At 41.5% G+C, this 16628-nt stretch overlaps 1 protein-coding gene across 3 annotated transcripts in view; it reads right to left on the bottom strand.

Moving 5' to 3' along the window:
* Positions 1-4604, bottom strand: part of LOC104264353 (glutamate carboxypeptidase 2) — a 28959-nt gene extending 24355 nt beyond the window's left edge. For all 3 annotated transcript variants that reach the window (XM_059826345.1, XM_059826354.1, XM_059826363.1), the window contains exons 1-3: positions 4534-4604; positions 1181-1367; positions 294-395 (exon numbers count right to left, since the gene is read on the bottom strand). In XM_059826345.1, the coding sequence (XP_059682328.1) occupies positions 294-395; positions 1181-1367; positions 4534-4589 (345 nt within the window). In that variant the 5' untranslated portion in view covers positions 4590-4604. The remainder of the gene's footprint in view (positions 1-293; positions 396-1180; positions 1368-4533) is intronic.
* Positions 4605-16628: the final 12024 nt, after the last annotated feature.

The following is a 16628-nucleotide window of genomic DNA, read 5'->3' as shown; positions in this document are numbered from 1 at the left end:
CAAGAACATCAGAGCTAGGACATCTTTCCTACTGGTGACATGTCAGGTTTTGAACTAAAGCCTAAGATCCAGAAATTTCACATTATTCTATATCGCTCTATGCTATTTTGTGCTATGCTACGCTACACTACACTATGGTATTTCATCTTTTCTATTATTTCTATTCCTGTCTCTATTTCTGTTCCTACTTCACAGAATCACAGAATCACTAAGGTTGGAAAAGACCTGTAAGATCATCAAGTACTTCTACTTCTCTTCCCATTTCTACATCTTTTACTCTTCTACTATGTTACCTCAGGCATTCCTTGGGCTGAAAACGCACTGTAGGGTGGCACCACATCTCTAACAGCCTCATATCCTGGAGGAGGAGGCTCAGATAATGATGTGTTGAAAATCTAGTGGGAAAGAAGAAAAGAAAAAACAGTAAACCAGGCAATATGGAAAAGAAGTAGTCTATTCAGGCACATTTCACATGCATTTGCAGTTTAAAGGACTCTAGTTTTAGAACTCTAAATGAGAAGTGGCCAAAACTTTAGCAAGCACTGGGCATCCTTTTCAGTATGCATGTTCAACGTGTGATCTTGCAAATCCCACCTCCACTCACAGAATCCTGCTTAAATGAACACAGGGTCCCTTAAGGTGGTCTCAGTACAGCAGGTAAGAGCAGGTTAGATCATAATAGTAAAAAATGCTTGCATTCTGCTCATCCCTGGAGCTTCTACAAGCACTAGAGCTGCTCCATAATGAACAGATGTTACTTGTGATAGTACATCTTGAGGCCTAAACTCTAATCTTCAAGAAACAGAATTTAGCACAATTACTAATACTGTATAATGAATCAATGCAAATAATGATGCTGGCCATGGTTGCTTTCCTCTTTCTGAATAACAGAACAGTTTTAAAACAATTGAATTACATAAAGTAATTCTCTTATGTAATTGTCCTTTAATCCATATATGTCAGTATGCTATATGAATCAGGGTAATTATTAGTATTCGTAACACATACATTAATAAACAAAGATATAAAATATAAAAGCAAACTGGAATCCCTCATTTCTGTGAGCTTTGGATCAGGCCCAACACCATTAACAGCACAGAGGATAGCTTTCCCTCCTGCTCTTCCCAGGCGTATGAAGGTGATTTTGTTCCCTGGCTGCAAAAACTGGTGTTTTCTGTACCTCATTTCCATGCTCATCAATTATTGAGATGTAGTTGGGCTTAGTTTCATCTGGGTAAGAGAGCAAGACATCATAATGAACCAACTGAACAGAATCCAAACCAAACTCCTTCCACTCAGCTTGGACTTGCTGTGCCAGATGCAGATTCTCCTTTGTTCCTGCCAGGTGAGGAAGCTGTGTAAAATTGCTAGAGAAAAAGAAGCAATGAGTCAGGATCAGGCATTGCAGCTCATAATCAGAACTCCTCTTAGCCTAGCTGGAAATAAACTCCCTAGAGGTGACCAGATGTACCCTCTGCGCCTATGTTTTTGCCTGTCTTATGCATAAGTTGAGGTAAAGGGTTTCAGTTTGTCCTGAGCTATCACAGGTGTTTGTATCTTCCTTGCAGTGTGGCTTAGCAAGAATGGCATGATGACATCAGCGGTGGGGTCTTGTCCTTGCTTTACTCCTTGTCTTCTGGGTGACCTTAGGCCAATCGCTCCTCTGCATAATAAGACTGACCTTCCTTGTGAAGTGATAAAAGAATTTAGTATAATTATCTTTGTGTATTTGATTTAGAAATGTGCATAATTACTCTGATCCCTACTTTTAAGGAACTGGATATTCTCCTTGGATCCCACTATTTTAATTGATTTTGGTACAAATACTGATTTATCTGAAAGTTCACTCTGAGTGTGTCTTGTTGGCAAATAAGACAGAGTGAGTTCACAGTGACTTACAAGCAAGGAGCAGAAAAACTCAACAGCTTGTAACTTAGAAGTCATGCAGTGTGAATAACAAACAGTGAAAGACACCGTAAATAGTGAGAAATCCATTGTCTGGAAAAAAAAAAAAAATCCAGACAATTGAGAAAGCCCAGTGGTAAAGAGAGCTGAAGAAACTCCCAGCTGAATGAGGCTGTCATCATGATGTCCTCATCCTGTCATATGACCATGCCACAGAAGCATGTGTTGCACCAGCTGGTGTTAATGAAGGAAATTGGATCTTTGATAAGGAAGGGGTATAAAATTGGGAAAAAGTCTAATTCTTGAGTTCGAGTGACAACAAAGCCAACAAACAAAGCACTTTGAAAGAACTATACACAATAGAATAGAATGGAATAGAATAATTCCAGTTGGAAGGGACCTACAATGATCGTCTAGTCCAACTGCCTGACCAATTTAGGGGTGACCAAGTTAAAGCATGTTATTTTCCAAATGCCTTTTAAACACTGACAAGCTTGGGGCATCGACCACCTCTCTAGGAAGCCTGTTCCAGTGTTTGACTACCCTCTCGGTAAAGAAATGCTTCCTAATGTCCAGTCTAATCCACCCCGGCGCAGTTTTGAACCATTCCCACGCATCCCATCACTGGATACCAGGGAGAAGAGCTCAGCACCTCCGTCCCCACTTCCCATCCTCATGAAGCTGTAGAGAGCAATGAGGTCGCCCCTCAGCCTCCTTTTCTCCAAACTAGACAAACCCTTAGCAGCCGAATGTGCTAGATGAAACCATGTTCCTCTGACAATGTCAACGTCTAGTACCGACGCTGTACTAAAAGTCCCTGTTACAGTGACAGTTCCATTCTCTGTATGACATACTGAACCAAGAGCACAGTTACATGTTATTGTTAGAGCCAACGGCTATTTTCTATAAGAGTTAGGAATGTTTAAGTCTCATGTTTCCATTAAAACTTATGCAACAACATTCTCCTGTATTACATTCCCATTTAACTGAGTATTGTGTTTTCCTTCATTTCTTCTTCTAATCTGCTGAAGGCCTGTACTGGTAGTTCTGAGTAGTGACTAAATATCTGCCATATTTCACCACAGAACTGGCTGCATGACAGTAAATGAGGTACAATGTTTCCTGTTGGCATAGAAACAGGGAGTTTAGAGGGCAGAAAGCAGTCCTTTTACAGAGCTGTTTAACAACAGTTGACTTTGTAGGCACCAAAACACAGGCTAAGACTGTAAAAAAATCTTAAGAAGTCTTCAGTTTTCAATGTTTACATAGTCCAGGACATGGCTGTTATGTACTAAAGAGAACATAATTTCCAGCTGATTTATTTGCAATAGTTTGTGGCAAGTGCACTTAAAATTAAATGAGTGGGATTGCCACATCTTAAAAACTGAAAATGTTTTTTTAGTAATTTAGTTGTGTAGCAAGATACAACTTCGTGCTATTTAATCAGGCTGGGAATTTAAGGCCAACCTGAATTTGTTGATCACTCCTAAAATAACATATTCTAACACTTTCTTTACACAGAAAGTAAATTTCTACCAATAAACTATGACTTCTGGTCTATTACTGACTGGAATAAATACAGGTTTTAACAAATACTACACTCTCCTAAGAGAAAAACAATCTGTTTAAAAGATCCCTAAAATAAACAAATAATAGTGCATCAGCTTCCTTGTAGTTAAAAAGTCTAAATTACAGAAATTAATAAATTAATTACAGTAATTGAACTGTAATAGATTAAAAAAAAGTCTATATTGTCATCTTTCATTGTTTGAATTTTCAGGAACAAATGTTAGCAGCTTTGCTTTTAGGATTTAATGAAAGAATTAAGAGTACATTTAAAATCAACTTAAGTACTAAAGGGTAGACGAGATGAAAAAATTATTGGGAAAAAAACATGGTCTTAAAAAAGACTCTAAAGCTTTAAGACTATTAGATTTATGAGCAGTGTAATGTACCATCAGCTGACCAGCTGGTGTCTACTATGTCTATTCCAGTTATTCACTGTGCAGAGAAAGAGAGCTTGGAAACATGTATTTCTTCATGAAAGTGAATACGAGGTCAGAATGGTGACAGATTGACACGTAAATTTGGTTATAGCATGACAAAGCGTGAAGGGAGAATAGCTTTAGGAAGAACTAAAGGCTTGAACACCGGTGTGATTTTCTTCTCTTTTACACTGATGTACTCCACTATTTTCCATTTAATCGGTCATGATTTAAGATCATTCATAGAGTCTAATTTGAAGTGAATGATTTTTCCATAAAAACCAATGTAAGATAAACATTGTTGTAGACTGAAAAAGGACACGTAAGAGAAAGGCTGAACCTCTACATCATTTTACAGGAATTCACCAAAGGCTGAGCAAGACTTTGGCCAATTTTTAATTACTTTAAGAACTGAGATTACTGACAACTCGTCAACTGTTTCCAACACAAACACAAATGAGAGGAGCCGAGATGGACTGTTGCAACAATCACAGCTCACTGGGACACATTTGATAAAGCCTATGGCCGAGAACCTGCACACCATCCTCTATATGGTGGCATCCTTGGGCTGGTTCCTGCTTGACTTTTTTTTTTTTTTTTTCCCTGACTGATTAGTCAGAAATTGCTTATTAACATTGCTTACTAAAGAAACTGCTTGATGTTTTCAGCTTTCATTTCAGCCATAAATGCCATCTTCATGTCCTCATGAGGACTCACAGATGTCTTCTTTTCTGTAGGTTTTGCAAACCAGCCTGTACAACACAGCAAAATACAATAGTAAAAGCACCAGAGCAATATTCCCATGACACACACCATTTCTCTTTGGTATCACCACAAGATTTTCACTGTGTTTTTTACAACTGTTTTTATCTCAGCACAGACAAGCAGCCACAACTTAATGAATGCTGCACAGCGATGGCACTGGCAGTCCCCCACAGAGAACTTATTTACCTAGGTAGATATTGAGGGGAACAAAATACTGTATCATATTTATTCATTACAGTTATTTTACTGTAGATGCTAAGAAGACTTATCTATCCTCCTTTAGCACCAGAACGTCACGCTGTCAATCATGTCAGTCATATCAGTCACCTCAGTAATAAGGCAGCAGCTTTACAAAAATGCACAGAAATACAGACACCCTTTGTAAGGAACAGATGTCTTGTAACTCCTTTTTCACTCTCTGGTCTGTCTGGCTCTTATTCTGGAAGCCTTCCCTTACTCTGCAGGCATTACCAGAGTAAGTGATGAGAGGAACACCTGGCTAGAAAGAAAGTGTTTCTGACATCTGTTTTTATTTTTAAGCCAGAGACTGGACATGTTCAGTGCAAATGCCGCAGCAGTTACATGGGTTGTGCAAATCACAGAACTGGTGGGGAGCAGAGAGCGGGTAAGATGCTGGCACTGGCGAGGCACTGGACCCTGGCACAGTGAAAGGCTCTTTCCACATGAGAGAGTAATTCAGTCAAGGCTTCCCAATGGCACAAACCCCAAGTACATACGAACAGGCATTTCAAAATACAAGTGGCTCTTTTGCTTTCCTTCCTCCCCCAAACTGATCCTGATCCATCTGTGAACCAAAGGGGAGGTAGGGAGGGGAAATCTCTTGGGGCAGCAACCCACAGGCCTGCCTTGGGACGAGGGGGAGTTGGGACATTAAATTACAGACTACTTCACCCTTCCTGTCAGCACTCCTCCAGCCCTGAATTTATCTTTGCATCTTTCTGGTTTGGGCTGGTGCAGTTTCAGCACAGCAGGGTCGAGAGGCCTGTCTTCCTCCTCACAAACCCAGTGCCTCTTCTCTTGCCCATAGCATAACTACTTTAACAGGAAAAGGAAAAACAAGTCAAAAAGACTCTCTCAGCAAGAGACCTTTTCTCCTGCGGAGGAGCTAGTAATCCCAGAGGGGTCAGTGACTGCACTGGCCTGGCCTGAGGGGTAGGAAGGGAGGGAGGTGTCGGCCGGGCCGAGCATGGACTCACCTCAGGCACCCCCGGCACAAAGCCCCGGGCGCGGGAAACCCGCCCGCCCATTCCCCTCAGCCGGCCCTTCCTCGACCCGGGTCCGAGCCACCTCCCCCCGGCTGGAAGGGCCCCCCGATCCGAAGAGGGGTTAGTCTGCACTGTACCGATGAGGAAACCGAGGAGGAAGAGCCCCGCCGCTGCTCCCAGGACGACAGCCCAGAAGCGGCCGCTGGCTGCCCTGGGGCCGCGCGGCTCCGTGACGGCGCCAAGCGACCTCCACATGGCTGCCGGCCGCTCCCAGCCGCTCCGCGCTGCTCCCGGCAGCACCCGCCTCGCCGGCCCAAGTCCCGCCGCGGCCCGGCCCGCCCCGGAGGCGGCAGGGGGCGGGCGCCGGCCGTTGGTCGCGGCCCTTTCAGCGGATCCCGCCTCAGCCCGGCCGCCTGACACGCACCGCCGAGGCCGCCCGTGAGGGCTCCGCGCTCCCTCACCGCCCGGGGATAAGACCTTCCCGCCGTCACGCCCGCGCGAGGCTGGAGATGTCGGAGCCCGCCCGGGTGCCGGAGCCGCTTCCCCGGGCGCTTGCCACTTTCCCGCTCAGGTCTGTCAGTCGGTCCAGACGTGCCCACCTCCCCTCTGCCTTCCCTCTCTTTCGCTGCATGTCCTAGATATCCTGCTACGCCATATTTCTTTTAACGTGCTACAAAGTGCGGTGGGGAGGTGAAGTGATGATTTCCAGACCTGGTCCGCCATGGCTGTTTCACACAGAGCTGCGCCATGCCGTCCTCCCCAGGGCACACGCCGGAGTGGGCCACACCAGCAGGGCAAACGTGAGGGGGAAAAAGGGGTAAAAGCCGTTATTTTAAGAGATTTATTTTAAGAAATATTGTACCCCAATACCCAGCACTTTCTGAAAAGCTGTGAAGACTCTTCAGAGAAACACGTGCCCCTGCGGCGGTGGGTTGACTGCCAGACGTCTCTGCTCTGTGTTTCTTTCCGGTTTATGGAGGTACAACCCCAAAGAGTGCGGGTTAACCCCAGCTGCTGGTTTGAGGACAAGCCTGAAACTTTGTACACACTTGACTTTACTGGAGTCTTTTGTCCACCTCTTAAAAACTCTACCATATGGTTTTGGAAAAACCTCTCCATTCAGTTCGGTCATCACATTTGGGATGAGGCTGTACCTTTAGGTCCATAAACAGAGAGGAACTTTGCATGCAGAGGTGACCTCCTAGGCTCTGCATGGATTTTCGTTCTCAGAACCCTTGCTTAGGTGTCAGCTAGGGAAACAGCTGATGTTTAAGACATAAAGTCTGTAGTTATGTTGTGTCCATGTCCACATATAGCATGGGTAGCATGTACTCAAGAGCAAGTGCAAGCACTCTACAGGACTGCTCCTGTTGCACCACACTACTTGCTGATGCAGGCAAAACCTAACTCTAGGATGAATTCCAAACACTGGATGTTGACTGACCTCATCTGCAGAGTCCATTGGACTAGGAAATCTTAGGACAAGACCACTAGATGGGCCCTGTGGAAAGCATAAGTGTTGGTTGCAAAGAGCAATACACAAATGCTACAGCAATAGCATGCTTTGAAATTTAGTAAGATATAAAAAACCTCCAAATGACCAGATAGATACTAAAAAAAATGCCAGTATTTGTGATATTAGTCCTGTCTCCTGCTTTATACTATCCTACGTAGTCTGGCCCTTTTGTGCAAAAGCCCTGCTTTTAATGATACTCTGAGCAGGGTACTCTGCCACGTTGTCAAGTCAAACCCAGATGCCTGCCAAGTTGCCCTCAGCGTGCTGGCTGTTGTAGATACTATTCTGGAATGCCCAGCTCTCCCCTATAATGTATAGGGAACCTAAGTTTGGTAATGAGCACAGTGGAAGGTTGTACCCGTACCCAGCCGTCTGCTTTTTTTCCCCATTCTGTACCTGGAGGGGCATAATGTGCCCATGTTCGCTACTCCACTGCTACTCATTGATGGAAACTGAAATCAATGTGGTGGGCTGAAAGAAATGTCATGTCTTTTGGTATTCCTAAAAAGATTAATATGGCCAGGGCACCTTTGGGCATAGGAACTTGGAAGAGCTCCTGGATCAGCTAATTTCTGTTTGAAGCGCTTGGAAATTAAGTTAATGAAGCACCATGGGACTAGGCACTGAGCAAAAGCATATCTTACCTCCCAATTAATATTCCAGAGGGATTTAATCAATCCCAGTGGCTTATGGCCACACTTATTCGAGTAAAGTAAGATGGAAAGGAACAGTGGGGAAACTGAGATGGGAATATTGTCAAAAGTTTGGTGCTGTTCAGTACTCTGAAACTAATTGACCTGCCCACACCACTTAGAAGCTCTGAATTACTGCTTTGAGACATTTTATATGTAGTCTTCCAGTGTGCCTGCAGCTTGGACAGGACATTATGACCCTTAAATACACAATAGCAACAGCCAAGGGGCATAGAAAGCTTTATTCAAGAACAAAGTGCAGTTATGATAAATGCATAAAATGTTATGCTTGTTCCTATACAGAATCGTATAGGTCACTAAACCAAAAATGTTCAATAAACCAAAATTAGGAAAAATGAATGCTTCTCCTCTCTCTATACTTTAGTGGAAAATCTTCTACTAATCAAAGTGCTACAAGTTATTTTTCTTATCTCTGAGCTGTGAGGAATGTATGATTATTTTTTTTTTCAATTCACCCACCTGAAGAAACAAACTCACTGTTTTTTGAGATGCAAATCTTAGGCGATGTTTTGGTTAGGATTATCCTTTTACATATCATTTAGCATGACACAGTTTTCCTTAGGTCCAACTGAAGCCAGGTAGGATCTGTACTTGCAAGGTGTTAAGGAACCTAGTTGTATGTTAAGGTGCTGTTCAAACACGATACAATAATATCAACTTCTTTGCTACTTTCTTTTGATATACCTGCAGGATTACTACTTTATTCTTTGCTAGCCCTTCAGCATGTGAAAATGTTGTCACATTAATTTACTGCAAATAAGGCTTACAAATATTTGTGGGGAGGGTTCTTGATGTACCTATTAAATGAATGCTGTCAGTTTACTCAGGTTTGGGATTTGGGGAAGGGTGGGGAAAAGTTGTCTCAGTGGCAGTTTTTGCAGTAGCCTTTCATTCCTCTGAGTCACAAAGCTAGTTTGATGGGTGATTGGGATAGGAGCTTCCAAACTTTCAGTTAGAGCTTAAGGTGAAGAAGGTGAAACCAGTTATGTCACTTAAAACCCACTGGAGGAACAGCCAGTTTAGTGTGGAGGTAACACTACTGCAGCATCTGAGGACAGCTTTTCTAGCTTGTCAAATAAAGGTGTGTTTGCTTATAACTGCCAGTCTTTGTTGGCAGTTTTAACTGTGAAAGAGTGGATGCTCAAATGCACGGAGTTCTGCTGTGGAATTGGCGACAGGCTGGCTGAGAGCTCATGTGCCAGGGTTTGAGGGGAGGCCAACAAGGGGACATCATGTGGTTCATCTGCTACTGACTGCTCTCTCAAGATGAGAAAATGGTTGAAGTCTTCTTTAAACAACTAGAATTCTCATGATTACAGGTCCTTCAGCATGGGAGAGGGTAAGCACTAGAACAGGCTGCCCAAAGATGTGGCATATAAATTCTTGCAGCTTTTCAAAACACCTGAACAAAGCCCTGTGCAGCATGGTCTAACTTGGATGTTAGCTCTGTTTTGAGCAGGAGATGGTCTGAATTGACATCCTGGGGTCCCTTCTAACATTTGTCTATGATTCTATGATTTTAATGGAGAGCTACTTGTGGATTAATATGCGGTCTGCTTTGTGTTTCTCTGTTACAAATTTGCAATACAGATAGTGAAATGAAAAGACTCGCCTAGCTCCCAAGGGTTCTGTAGGATTAAATCATTTATTTTGGAAAAAAGTAAAGAAATTCATGAGTTCCAAGTCTCTATTTTGCTATAGAACCACTCACTAATTAAATTTGAAGTGTTTCTGATAGAAGTTATTGATACATGCTTCATGAGTGAATTAAATTAGCTGCATTGTTGTCAAGAGTCAATAGAAGAGCAGGAAATGAAACCTACAAGACTTTTCACCTAGAAAACTTTTCTTACACTTCATTCTAGCTTCATATGTTCAAACTATTCAAAATACCAACTTCACGCTTTTTACTCATATAATGTAAGGCAGACAAACAATAAGTAGGTTTATAACTCGTGTTTTCCTTTCCCGTTCTATATACTCTTCTCATTGTATTTGCAATAGAAATTGCATAGATAAAACTTTCTCAGGGGCCTAGAAATCATGCTGCTTTTGATTTTCAGGTCACTGCAGTGCTTCTGAAACATCCCATTCTGCAAGGTGCCACATATGTCTATGTACTGGAAACAAAACTTGAGCTTTCTTAATATCTTTCTCCCTATAGGTCTCTGTATAAAGAATTCAGAATGCTGCCTCTGTGCCTACATGAAGCACTGAGCAATGATAAAAGTAAGTGTAAACATTACCTCCCCCATTTTAATTTTTGGTACTCAAGTTTATTAGCTTTCCGTGTTGGATTTGTGCCTTGTCCCTATGCTGTGCACTTAGAGATCTGTGGAGTATTTACATTGCTGTGATAATATTCCTTCTGCTGAGACTCTGGTGACTATCAAAAAATGCAGCAGTGGCAGGGCTGCTTTCCTACTGTAACGGCTCACTCATTTTGTCTCTTTCTCTCTTCCAAGTTCCTTTTGCCTTCTTTTCTCCTTTCCCAGCTCTTAAAATTCTGCAAGGGAATCCATTCTTATGCCCTGTTGAAAATGGAATGAATTGGCTGTTGTAACTACCTGCTCAGGTGTGCTATTCTGTTAACTCCCTTCTGTCTTGAAGGGTGACATTAGTTACTCTGTCAGAAATAATTATGCTCCTGCCTTCTGGGGCTTGCTAATGAAATGTTGGAACACTAACTTCTACAGAATTCATAGAGGTGAATATCTATCTATTTGCAGAAGGGAGTCTGGTTATTCAAATAGTACAGCATTTTGGGGTGGTCCATTGTAAAAGAAGGAGGAAGAAGGTACTGTGAACTAGTATAAAGGCCTCTAAGTATCTGTGCTACACATGGAAATACCTGAGGTAATTCTGTGTTGTAACACAGATTATCTCAGCCCCAATGTTGCAATATGCAGATGGATAAAGCTAAGTAAAGATGCCTGCACTGATTTAACAGCTTGCCACACTGAATGAGGGAGCTTTTGCTGCTTACTCCTACTGTTGGCTTCACAAGTCAGTTCTCTCCCAATTGTGATGCTCACTGGACTGACTGCTCATGAACTGATTCATTAGGTTTCATCAGTATGGCACAGAAGAGTATTTACTTCTCTCAACTTCAGTTTGCTGCTGGATTATCGTGTTGAATTGGCCTGTGAAGGAGTCAGACAAGCTGCAGACATGGCAAAAGGGGATCCAGGGAGTATCTGCCCCTTTTGTGGCAGTGGAATGTTAAATCAGCTCAAGCTACCATGAGAACATAAATGGCTTGTTATTACTGCAGAATTAACTCCACCATGGCTGAACTGCCTTGAATCTTTCTATGGATTGATAACAAGTTTTTACAGAAAAGCAATTTCTTCTGTGGCTGTTTTCAGCTTTTTCCTTCCCAGGGCACTGATCTTCCACACATAGCAAGCACAATTCTTCACGTGGTTCTTGTAGCAAAGACTGTGATGCCAATTTGGAAAACAATGAGAACGGAGCAGAGTTAATGATGTACACATGGAAATCCTCTCAGGTGTTAGGGCATAGCTGATCTCAAAATATATGCCCTTCTGCTCTGAGGAATCAATAAACTGCAATTTAGTCGTTACAACTGCCTTAAGATGAGCATCCTGACTATTTTTGCTCTCCTCATAGCTGCACTGGAGTGCTCTGAAGCCTGCTAATATCCTAGTTTTTGCGTGCTACAGGAGCAAATGATAAGAGGGTTTTGCTTACCTACACAGATTTAAATTGTATTGCCTGTTACATACCCCTTTTTACTAATGGTGAGTCTCAGCCAATATGTATTCTTTGAATTTTACAGAATAGTGGTGTTGCTGTGGTTATCCCTTTATATGTTTTTTGGCAATTTTGTCTGCTCCTAGCTGTTAATTCTTTAAGATCTTCTACTGCAGCTGGAAGAGGTTTAGTATGTGTAGTCAGAAGCAGGGATCCATTTCAATTCTGTTGGTGAACAAGACATAGCGGCTTTAAATTTTAAAAACAAGTTAAAAATAGGCACCACTGTTATGGACACTTGTGTTTGTTGTGTGATTGCATCGTAATGCAAAGTATGAAGCTTATTTTTTTAATAGTTTCCTGTTGTGAATTTCATTTTCTCAGAAATGAGAGGCTAATAATTCTCAGTGGGATTTTTTTTTGTGGTCAGATGTAAGAAGCAGATATTTGCTTCAGAAGTTTACAATGTCTGTTGCAATTTTTGTCCTATTCAAGATAATTCTGTGGTTGGATATTTCATACTCTTTTATTTCTTTTTATTTCTTTTATTATACGGAGAAATTAGAATACTTGTCTTTGGGTAGTACCATTTCTCCTGGGTAGTTTGAAGCACTTTAAGCAGGGTACTTCTTTTAATCCTTACTGAGTCTGAAGTACAGAATCTTTCTGACTTGTCTGAGGTCACTGTAGTAGACAGGAAGGTCTCCGATTTCTCCGCCTTGCGACCTGACCACAAGATTACAATAACTTCCCTGAATCCAAAGCCTGTAGTATTCCTGAAGTCTACACTTGACTTTCAAATGATGAGCTAACTAGTTCTTGGTCTTTGCAGCTGCTGTTACTGCAAAGGCAAGTTGTTTTGACAAAGGGAGTTATGCACTATGTGCATGTAGAAAAAAATGCTACCAGGGAAAGTTCCACTTACTGTATCAGCATTTCTGTCAGTAAAAAGTGTGGAGGTTTTTTTTCCTACCCATTTGTCTGCATATTTCAAGCATTGTCTTTCCTTGAAAAATATCGCAGTGGCTCAAGTGAACTGTTGCCCAAACACCTAAATACTTCACTGAGTTTCAGTCCTGCATACAAATCTGTAGTGTTGGCCTGAATCACAGCAGTCTTACTCTCTAGTCTTTTTAAAAAGAAACTGCACTGGTGTGAAATTGGAATGATACACAAGTAAATCAGACTCCTGAACTTTGTGTGATCACCATGCGAAGGACAAATTGAAGTACACTCAACCTCCTGATAAAAAATGTAATTGAGAGAGCAATAAAAGGATATGCAGCTGTAGAAAAAAATATGAGCAAAGTACAGAGTTCAGATTAAAGGCAGAAGCTGAAGAAAGGCAAAGCAAGAAATAAACAACTCTTTAAAATAACTCTTGTGAAAGTCCTGCAGTGTAAGGGGAAAAATGCATTCTCTTGCCCTGACCTCTAAAGAGAAGTCATCAGTTCTCTATGTGAAAAGGAAGTGCTAACATCTGTTTCCCCATGTTCAGTCAGTGAATTTGACATTGTTGGAAGAAAGAAATTCACTTCAAGAATTCAATCACATTGGCTGTTCTACCCAGCAGTGTAAAGAAAGCCCTCTTCTGCTGAGCCTGTTTATGTTGAAAATGTATCATTCTAGTGGAGCTTGAAACAAGCACTAAACTAAATTGATTGAAATCAGAGTCTGGTAGATTATAGGGTGAATGAAATTGCATCTGTGGGGTTCATTTCTTCCCTCAGTCACTACGAGATTAATTACTTCAGTTGTAAATACCTTTCCTTCTTCTCTTGTTAAGAGATAATTCCAACACTGCTGTGGTTCAGTTAAAATTACCATCTGCCTCTCAGCCTTCAAGTATGAGGTCAATGAAATTAGTGACTCTGAGGAGACCTGCCATGCCTACTTTTTTTCTCTTTGTATGTGAATGGCAGGCACGAGAGGGCAGGTCCCGTTCATGTCTTAGTCTATTTTCATTGCTGAATATCATTATCACAAAAAAAGATCTCCTCACACGTGCTTCAAGTGCTATGCAAAAAGTGCAAACCAAACACATTTCCTGCACCTCCATAGTGGAAGACTGAAGTGAAAGGATGCATGGCAGTAGGTACATATGGGGATCAGTTGAGTATGTCCTGCCTGAATCTTACTGGTGACACAGAATTCAGCTCTGTCAAAGTATTTTAAGTGTTACAGCATTTAACTCGTAGGTTTTTGGCCTTCAGCAGCTGCTGATGGTCAGTGAAATTGATGTAGACTTTAGGTTTTGTTGCTAAAAGACTACTAAAACAAACCTTTTGATGAGAACTTACAGGATCTTTCATGGATGCTAAGAAGGAGCTGCAAAGGTTGGCTGTATTCTGCATCCAAACCTGTAAATGTGATCATCTGAATAAAATTACATTAGTTTTCTGTAGAATGTATGTGACATTTCATATGCTGTATTATTAACTTGTGTTATAGGAGCACTTACAGCCTCAGAGGGGACTGGTGCTATGCATATGTAAGGATGCCTGTGAAATATGGCACTTTAACCGTACATACCTGACTGAAGTTTTTATATGAGTATTATACCAAAAGGTGTAATCATTTCTTCCTCACCTGAAGAGCTTAAATAAAGGCAGTCTGATTCGCTATAGCATTTCATTTAGTCCTTGGAGAAATTGTGTTCTACATTGTGAACCCACAGGGTGAATCCCTTAGACAGTCCTTCAGAGGAGGTTTAAAAAAAGAAATGTTGTCCATAGAAACTTGTTCTGGTGGAACAAGCCAAAGTTATTTGAAAAGACAGCATAGAAATAGGGAACCTGGGAGAATTAATAGAAAGCTTGTATATTGGTATTTTGAAAATATAAATGAAACAGTCTTAAATTACAAGGGTTTTGATAAGAAAATGAAAGTGAACAATCTCTCCTACATAATTTCTATAGAATTGCAGCCTGACTATCATCACACCTCTGTGACTAGCCTTCCTCACAATGTCCGTATCATCAGTCCCTCTTCTGGTACAGGTGTGGTGTGGGTGGCAACGTCTGTAGGGTTGATGTTCTACTGGACAAAGGATGAGAACCACATCAGAATTTCTTGCTCTTCTACATGCAACTGCTTTTAAGTCTTTTTAAACCTAGTCTGCAGAGAGTAAGTTACATGAGTGAGAGTGAAGGAGAACTCAATAATTGAAGATTTCTGGAAGCAAAAGGTAAAAGAGAAGAATTATATTTCTGAGAACTTGCATATATATGTAATGAATCTTGGAATATCTTATGCATGTTACTAACCCTGAAACAAAAGAAAATAGCCATAATACACACACGTTCTTTAAAAATGCTGTTAAGAAAGCATGATGGAGAGATGGGAGTATTTCCTTATTTTCCTGTACTATTTGCATTTAGCCACCAGATGGCAACCACAGACTGCCCACCAAGCTGAATCTATTCGCCTGCTATTTGTTTAACTTCTATGACCCACGTAATAGACTCCAACTATGAAGTCCGACAGAGCAGCTTTACTTTCAAGGAAGTCAGCAAAAAGAAATACAACCGTAAAATGAACATCACGTGTTTGGTTCTTCTGATTTCCACTTATACTTGCCTTATATAAATGCAGCTACAGCATTTACGATTTAGGAAGGTGAGGAATCAGGCCCACTGAATTTGTGTGTGTGCAAAGATGTGCCTGTGTCATGCATTTAAATCTGTACAGTAAATTCATTCTTTGAGAGTTACATTATTCTCATAGCTCTTTTTCTGGTCCCGTTAGGTAAGGTCAGGTCAGGTCCTCATCTTGTGATACACATTCAATCAAGTTATATTCGCTTAAGCTACTGAAAACAATAGTCCTAGTTTTAAAAATTCTACAGCATCTGGTGTCATGCAGCCTACCAACCACACTGACACTTGTTAAGTCTCATACATTCAATGTGAGAAACTGTTCAACTTTCTTTACCCCCATTCATTCTTCCCTTCCTTTTCATGCCTTCTTTCATTGTCCATCACGCCTGCTGAGTGGGAGATAACAGCAGTACTATAACTTACTTGGAGTTTGCCTTCTCTGGGGAGCCTCCTAAGATCCCATATTCTTGTTTCAGCCCAGCCGTCCAGTCTTGTACACTAATGTTTAAAAAAAACCTCTGTTCTTCCACTCTGACATCATCAGTAGCATGAAAGGTGAAGTCTGACTTATGTACCTTGAAAGCAGATTCTTAAATTCTTCAATCACAGAGATGATTGTCAGCTTTTTGCGGAGATGGAGTTCTACTGGACTGGACCCTGTGCAAATTTGTCATGGGATGGGACCTTCTCAGAAGAGGACTTACAGTCTAAATAGTGTGGGGAAGTTATCACCAGGATGAGTAGGGACACGTCCAAGATCACAGAGTTTATTAAGAAAGAACCAAGAGAGATCCCAGGTATTCCAGGTTGCTAGCCCTGTAGCATTCACTGAACAAAAAATATCACTTAAGCCTTTTGTTTTCCTGAACTCTTAGAACTGGTTTTAATTTTGGTGTAGTGGCTACGTAATTTAGAAATTACTGTCCAAGGAGGACACAAGAATAGCAACACAAGAAGCTGAGTTTTCCTGTGAGCTGCCAGATGTGTGCTTTGTGTTTGGCTTTTATTTTGCCTGTGTGCTGTGAGTTTTTCTGAGCTGGCAGGATTTGGGGAACATAGAAAAACCCAGCATTTTAATACCCTTGCTGCTCCAGTGGATAATTTGGGTAGGCAGCCTGGGAGGGGCCATAAATAACAGAGATGTGCATGAAACAAAATGAGGCCTAGTGACTAAATGACATTTGTTTATTTCCAGAAGAAAT

The sequence above is a fragment of the Gavia stellata genome, chromosome 1, assembly GCF_030936135.1.
Source record: "Gavia stellata isolate bGavSte3 chromosome 1, bGavSte3.hap2, whole genome shotgun sequence".
NCBI lineage: Eukaryota > Metazoa > Chordata > Aves > Gaviiformes > Gaviidae > Gavia > Gavia stellata.
This window is presented reverse-complemented; position numbering and strand designations above follow the sequence as displayed.